Source organism: Halyomorpha halys, unplaced genomic scaffold, assembly GCF_000696795.3.
Source record: "Halyomorpha halys isolate HHAL.00 unplaced genomic scaffold, Hhal_1.1 Scaffold865.1, whole genome shotgun sequence".
In the NCBI taxonomy this organism is placed as follows: Eukaryota; Metazoa; Arthropoda; class Insecta; order Hemiptera; family Pentatomidae; genus Halyomorpha; species Halyomorpha halys.
In genome coordinates, this window is record NW_027110332.1 from 70,666 (window position 1) to 77,593 (window position 6,928).

General features: G+C 29.2%; 1 protein-coding gene across 1 annotated transcript in view; it reads left to right on the plus strand.

The window, feature by feature from the left end:
* Nucleotides 1-854: 854 nt before the first annotated feature.
* The window catches only part of LOC106686739 (uncharacterized), a gene marked incomplete at its 5' end in the record, with an annotated part of 10,349 nt that continues 4,275 nt past the window's right edge, over nt 855-6,928 (plus strand). Inside the window, 1 exon segment of the mRNA XM_014430213.3 lies at nt 855-950. Coding sequence (XP_014285699.3) covers nt 855-950 — 96 coding nt within the window.

The window sequence follows — 6,928 nt, forward strand, 5'->3', positions numbered from 1 at the left end:
TTTATAATTTCCCCCAAAAAAACGACAGGACTTTTTGAATGACCTGGTAATTTTGCAATATATCGCCTTTGCTGGTTGTCTTTAACCTGAAGATAGGTATGAGATAATAAATAAGTCAATAAAAAAAAATCTATATTAAAAATTCATATTTTTATTAGTCACAATGTTTATAATTCCTTATTGACTTGGACTACTAAATACAGAATTAGCTTTCAGATAATTTCTTTGTAATTTGTAGGGATTCTGTCCATGATGCCTTTGTACCATATGGTTATTGAAAATATCATAACCTAACAAAAGATTTCTACTTGATGCTTTTTAATGAGGTGTTGATAGTTGACCGTAGATTACTGATTGGAGAAGATGGTCGGGGGGTGCGGTCAGAAAAAAAAAAACAACATAAATAAACAAAACAATATTTATTTATGCTGACGTTTCGACCTGAGTTTCAGGTCTTCATCAAGGCTATAAAACAACAACCATCATATATAAAAACATCATTTGATGCTTTTTAAATGTTTGTAAACAGAACCATCAAAAAACAAAACAAAGTTATTAAAATGAATGAAATGAAATATTTTTAAGCTTCGTGATCCGTAAACACAGACGCTATTCGTGAAAGTCATGATGCAAGTAAGGATACATGAATATCGAACATATAATTAATTAAATCGCAAATAATAACTTCGGACAATTATTAATCTCCTTGAACAACTGAAATAGTACTATAGTTAAGCCCAGTACTCTGGAACATTCTTGATATTGGATTTTTAAAGAACTAATTATTATAATTATTTTAAATTATATTTTAACTTTATATTATATTTACAATTATTTTTATTTTACCGGTCCAGATTGCAGTTGGCCTGGTCCTCATCGCCGCTGCTTGCAGAGCCAAACTTGTGCACTTCCACCAAACCTACCCCGGCGCAAAGGGGACAGGCAATGAGGTATGAGTCCATATTTATTTAGTTATTGCAAATCAATAAACGATATTGCTACTTGTTTAAAAATTAATCTTCGTCATTTTTTCAGTATATTTTTTTCATAAATAATTTGAGTACACATTCAAATTCCCCTCGGAAGTTCTATTTGCATCAGTTTATCAGCATCCCTTTCAAATAGGGATGCGAAATAAAACATTCAAATATTCCTTATCAAGTGGTATAATATTATTTTAAAAAACAATTTTTGTTTTCATCAATACTTTAGGTTATGTGTAATATATATTTTTTTAAAGTTGATTTCTTCACACCCAACAGTCAAAAAGTGTATTAGATAAATATAACTGAAAGATAATGAAATAACTATGTGCAATATCCAGCCAAGAGTGGATATTTTTTTTATTTTTTCATATTCGCTATGCAAAATGAACATAATTGGAATAAAAGGATGAAATGAACAAGATTATCAGTCTTTGGGTACTTGAGTAGACGACGGGCGACCTTGAGCGGTGTCAATTAGTAGATCTGAGAAGCACTGACAATATAACTTTTCTTATCATTTCTTCTTTTTTTTTTTAATTATTTATTTATTAACATTTACAACTAAATTTACATAAAAATACATCTAGTAAATTTGATGTTAGATTATAATAGTATGATACAGACATGTAGGATTTTGGATAGTAAGGATTAGATACGAGATGAATCCCAAGGTTTGGTGGACCCCCAAAGCTCAACTCCGTACGACCTTATCGTTTCTATGTCTACTTGGTCGATTTATTACTTGTGTTGAGAGTTTTGTGATTTTGTCTCTTCTTTTCGAAGTTGTTTTTATCATTTTTCCTTAGTTTCTGTTTAGGCCCCGACCTCGCATGCTGAATATTAAAGTAAAAGAAATTGGAATATACCCGAGCCTGGGTCCGTAACTCCCAAAAGCTCTCAAGCTTAAGTAAACAATTTGAACTAGGTTTATTCACATAAGAAATGAGGGCAGTCTACTAAACTTTCGCTGAACTTCTAGATAAAGGATGAAAAAATAAATAAATACAAACTAGAATCATTGCATTGTGTAGTTTTGGTACTTAAAATACAAAGTTTTACTATTCAGCCATTACACTGTGTGTCTCTTTATACTGATCAATTCTTGTCTGATTTTCCAGTAATCAAGACGTAATAGTACACAAGAGTCGGACTTTATTTATTTCACACCAGTTTTTGATTAATTTAATCAAAACCATCTATAATTACTAGTATAAATTGATTCATCTGCCAAATATAGGTATGGGGGATAAAAAATGGCAACTCTTGCAAAAGATAAAAAAAAAACATAATTTTTCATTCGGTGCTCTATATCTTTAAAACTACTAACAGCACTCGAAAAACTAAGAGAATATGATTTAAATTAGAGTAAATTTGATAAAATATGAGCCCTAATAGAGCTTGTTGTTTTTTAAAAAGGATATATCTCAGCAATTATTGAATCCTTTTTAAAAAACAACATTTCATAAAAAATGTTCTGAAAAATCAGTAGTTAGTGAATTTATTTTGAGAAATCTATGTCTTAGGCACAATAAGACGTACAGACTTATTTGAGTCTGCACTCAAATTAAAGGTAGTTAAATGTACTATGAAGCAGTTTATATTCTTATCTTCTTATAAGTAGTATTTTATTTTGTTATTTGTCAAAATAAATTCACAAAATGATAATTTCTAGTTGTTTGAATGAAATTTTAGATTTTTGAAAAAATAAATCTCAGGAACCATAAGACATACACATGTCTGCGAGCACTCGGAATAAAGGCAACTTAACTTACTATAAAGTAGTTCAGGTCACGTATCTTCATTGGGGTTGTACTTTTTATGATATTCCCATATTATGCACATATAATTTTGTCCGAACTACTATAAATCAATTTATTTGGGCAAATATCATAAAAAAAGATTACTTCTACGAAGATGAACGTCAGAAATCTACTGAAAGATTTGTAGTTAGTTAATTTATTTTCAGAAATCTATATCTCAGGAACTATATGAGATATAGATGTGTGATAGCACTCAAATTAATGATAGTTTAACGTACTATAAAGTAGTTTATGAACTTTACCTTCATAGGAATAGTAATTTTCATGATATGGGCTAAAATAAATTGATTTATAGTTGTTCGGACAATAATTTTGAGATTTGAAAAACTTTATTTCAGAAATCATAGGACATACAGATGTCTGCTAGCACTCAAATTAAAGCTAATTAAATTTACTATAAAATAATTTATAACGTTTATCTTTGAAGTAGTAGTTTTTATGATATTTGATAAAATAAATTCACAAATTGTTAATTTCTAGTTGTTCGTATAAAATGTTTGATTTTTGAAAAAAATATATCTCTAGATCGATAAGACGCACATATGTCTGCCAACACTCTAAATAAAGGAAATTTAACTTACTATAAAGTAGTTTATGATACTTATCTTCGTAGGGATAGTAGTTTTTATGATATTCGCATATGAATATAAATTTGGCAAATGAAAATTTGTCCGAACTTTCAATCAATTTATTTTAGCAAATATCATAAAAACTACTACTTCTACGAAGATAAACGGCATAAACTACTTTATAGCACATTAAACTAGCTTTAATATGAGTGCTAATGGACGCGTCAAATAGTTTTTGAGATATAGATTTCTCAAAATAAATTCACTAACTCCTGATTTTTCATTTCTCCTTTTTATGAATTGTTGCTATTTAAAAAGCTATATTTCGGGAACTATTGGACGTGAATAGCTCTATTAGGGCTCATATTTTAGCTTTAAAGATATAAAAAACAGAATCAAAAATTATTCCCCCTAACTATACTTGGCAGATTCATCAATTTCAACTAGTAATTATATACAATTTTCATGGAAGTAATCAGAAATTGGGGTGAAATAACTGCATTTTTCTCCGCTTTGGCTCTTGTACTATAATCGTTGAAAGTGAAAAAAGTTGAAGTTCGTCAGCCATAGTCCACACCCGCTTCTTCATACAAAGATTAAATGTTCGTCTTTTTTAGCAAGGAAATAAACACTATTATCTGTCCGACCTCCGCTAACTAGGATAGCTTTCGTGTGTTGCAGGTCCAGGCGCAGAACCCGCAACACACAAACACTCCATACTGAATTCGACTGTTGCCGAGATATCATCGCGTAAGCTTTGATACCTCGAAACTCCGAAAAATATATAATTAATGCTTCAATATAGTGAGATAGTGAAGAATTCTCAAGTCAGAATAAATTATGTAGGTATTTTATAAAACAAGATGTCTCTAGAATATTGAACTATCATTCTGTTTTTGAAGTACTAGGGCAAAGTACCCCCTCCCCACCTCACAGCAGACCAACCCCATTTCACAAATTATACAACTGTTCATTTAATTGTAGTACTTGTAGCTCAAATTGTATAACTATAATTCCCATGTATTCTATATCATTCCCATTTTTATTATTCTACCTTACAGGTACCTGTAAGATGTAGAATCACCATCCGGAGTTTGTCCACTTTATTATATTACACCCTGTATTTTTTATTTCTATAAATGTCAATCAACTACCTTTACTAATAATTTTCCAAAATAAATATATATTTGTTAAGAATAACAGATGGGTTACATTGTTAGAGGTAATAAATTTGGATTGTTTCCAATTTAGATTGTTTCCACATCTCAAATTATCATAAAGCAAAAAATAAAAATACCTTACAGGTAAAATAAAATATTATACTGTGATCACAAAAAACTTGTTTTTATAATAAAGTGATTACAATCATAATGTTGATTTTTTTTAGTAACGAAGTATCGTGGTTTGAGCGAAGTCATAGTCGTGTCTTCCAATATTATCAATTATGGTATGTTTATACGATATTATTTGAAAAAGACATTTCTCAAAAATTCCTTTCGCAATTACACTTCCTCACTGTCATCTTTCAGTCTAACAATGGTGATCTTGGTATAGTTGTTTGTGTATCAAAAATTACTTCTCATCGCTCGAAATATATTTACCCAATTTCTCAGATAGATTAGAGAAAATACTGGATTTTTTAAATTTCCATTTATCTAGAAATACATAATGATTTAAAAACTCATATGTATAATCAAGATAGTTGGCCAATATCTAGGAGTTGAGGAACAAGCCGAAGCCCTTGGTTATACACTTCATGCTAAAGTGTGACCATATAAAATGAACAAAGGCACAGTCCTGAACTGAGAATTGCACATTTGTCAAGGTAAAGCAGCTAGAACAAAAAAAATTAATATCAAATATGAAGAAAGAAATATATGATTCAATTATTTCAGGATAAGGAAGCGGAATTTGGTTGATGGAAATTACTCTTACATTAAATATAATATAATTTTCATCCTATTATATTTAATAAATATTTTGTACTATTTTACTAATTGAGCAGAGGGAGCCTTTCACATTTGTCTGATTCAGACCAGCTTTTGTTTTTTTTTTTCCTAAAGAAACTTCACATCAAAAATGTGGTGAATATAATAAAAAAATAAAATAATAAAGAGGAAAATAAACGCAAAAGGTTTGATTTTCTGTTTTTAATACATTGTTTGGGTTTGTATTAACATTAAAAATCAAAATTTGCGACCTGGGAATAAGACTAGAAGTTTATTTTATTTAAGAAAAATCCTGAAATTTCCTTTAATTATTCATTTCGTGTCATGTAAACTAACTACGGCACGAAATATTATGAATATTTTGTTTATTACATGGTATAATTATTAATAGTTGATCATAGATTAATTTAGTGAAGGCAGTTTAATAAAATTAGGCAGTTATTCCCAAATATTGTGCATGGAATAAAAAATTAACGAAAATTTGAAACTAAACTTCTAGTCACCTGTCCCAAATTTACATTTTTGACCTCAATTCAATCCCAAACAACGTATGCAAAAATCCTATTTTAGAACTATATCGTACTCACCACATTTTCTATTCTAGCGGTTTTGAAATGGCAAATGTATAGTCTTCATTTCAGGCTCATTTTATATGACCAAACCTTTGTACGAAATAATTCTCTATAATGTTTGACCTCGGGATTGCGGTCTTAACCTCCCAATCTAATGATCCTCCATTACGGGTGGCGAGACGAATAACAGTTGGGTTTATTCAACAGGCATAATTTCAATATTACATCCTTATTAATAATTGAATTGACGGGGGGAGGGGTAATTAGCGATGATAAATAATAATTATGTAATAATAAATAATTTTTTTTCCAAATTAGTTATCCCATGTTCAGGGCTGATGTATGGTATATAAAAGGTCTACTAGGACCGGTCCTAGGGGTTTATGCTAAAAATATATTTATTTAAACGTCAGAGAAAATTTTTATGATGAATTAAAATAAATCTTTGTTTAATTTCCTCTTTTAATGTTTAGTGTCGATTGAAGTAGGGTAATGGCTTAGGATTTCAAAAGTTTTTTTTTTTAATTTAGCGGCCAACTTTTCAAGTTCATTGATTATCTTGTAGTACCTTCTTGATTTTCTAAACGAAATTCCAAAAATTTATACATGTTTTTTTAGCAATGAAGGACTGTTACTCAATTGGTTGGCAACAGTAATAACATATGAGTTATTATCACATACTCGTAAAAAAAAAAAAATATTTATTAAAACAGGAATTATTAGTTCTATAATATCTACAAAATTATGGAAAATTATTTTAATACAAAACCAGAAAATTATTATATAAAATTAATATTCAATTATATATATATAAATTCACTAACTCCTGATTTTTCAGTTCATCTTTTTATGAATTGTTGCTATTTAAAAAGCTATATTTCGGGAAATATTGGACGTAAATAGCTCTATTAGGGCTCAAATTTTCTTACGTTTTCTAGAGTTGTTAGTTTTAAAGATATAGAAAACAGAATCAAAAATTATTCCCCCTAACTATACTTGGCAGATTCATCAATTTCAACTAGTAATTATATA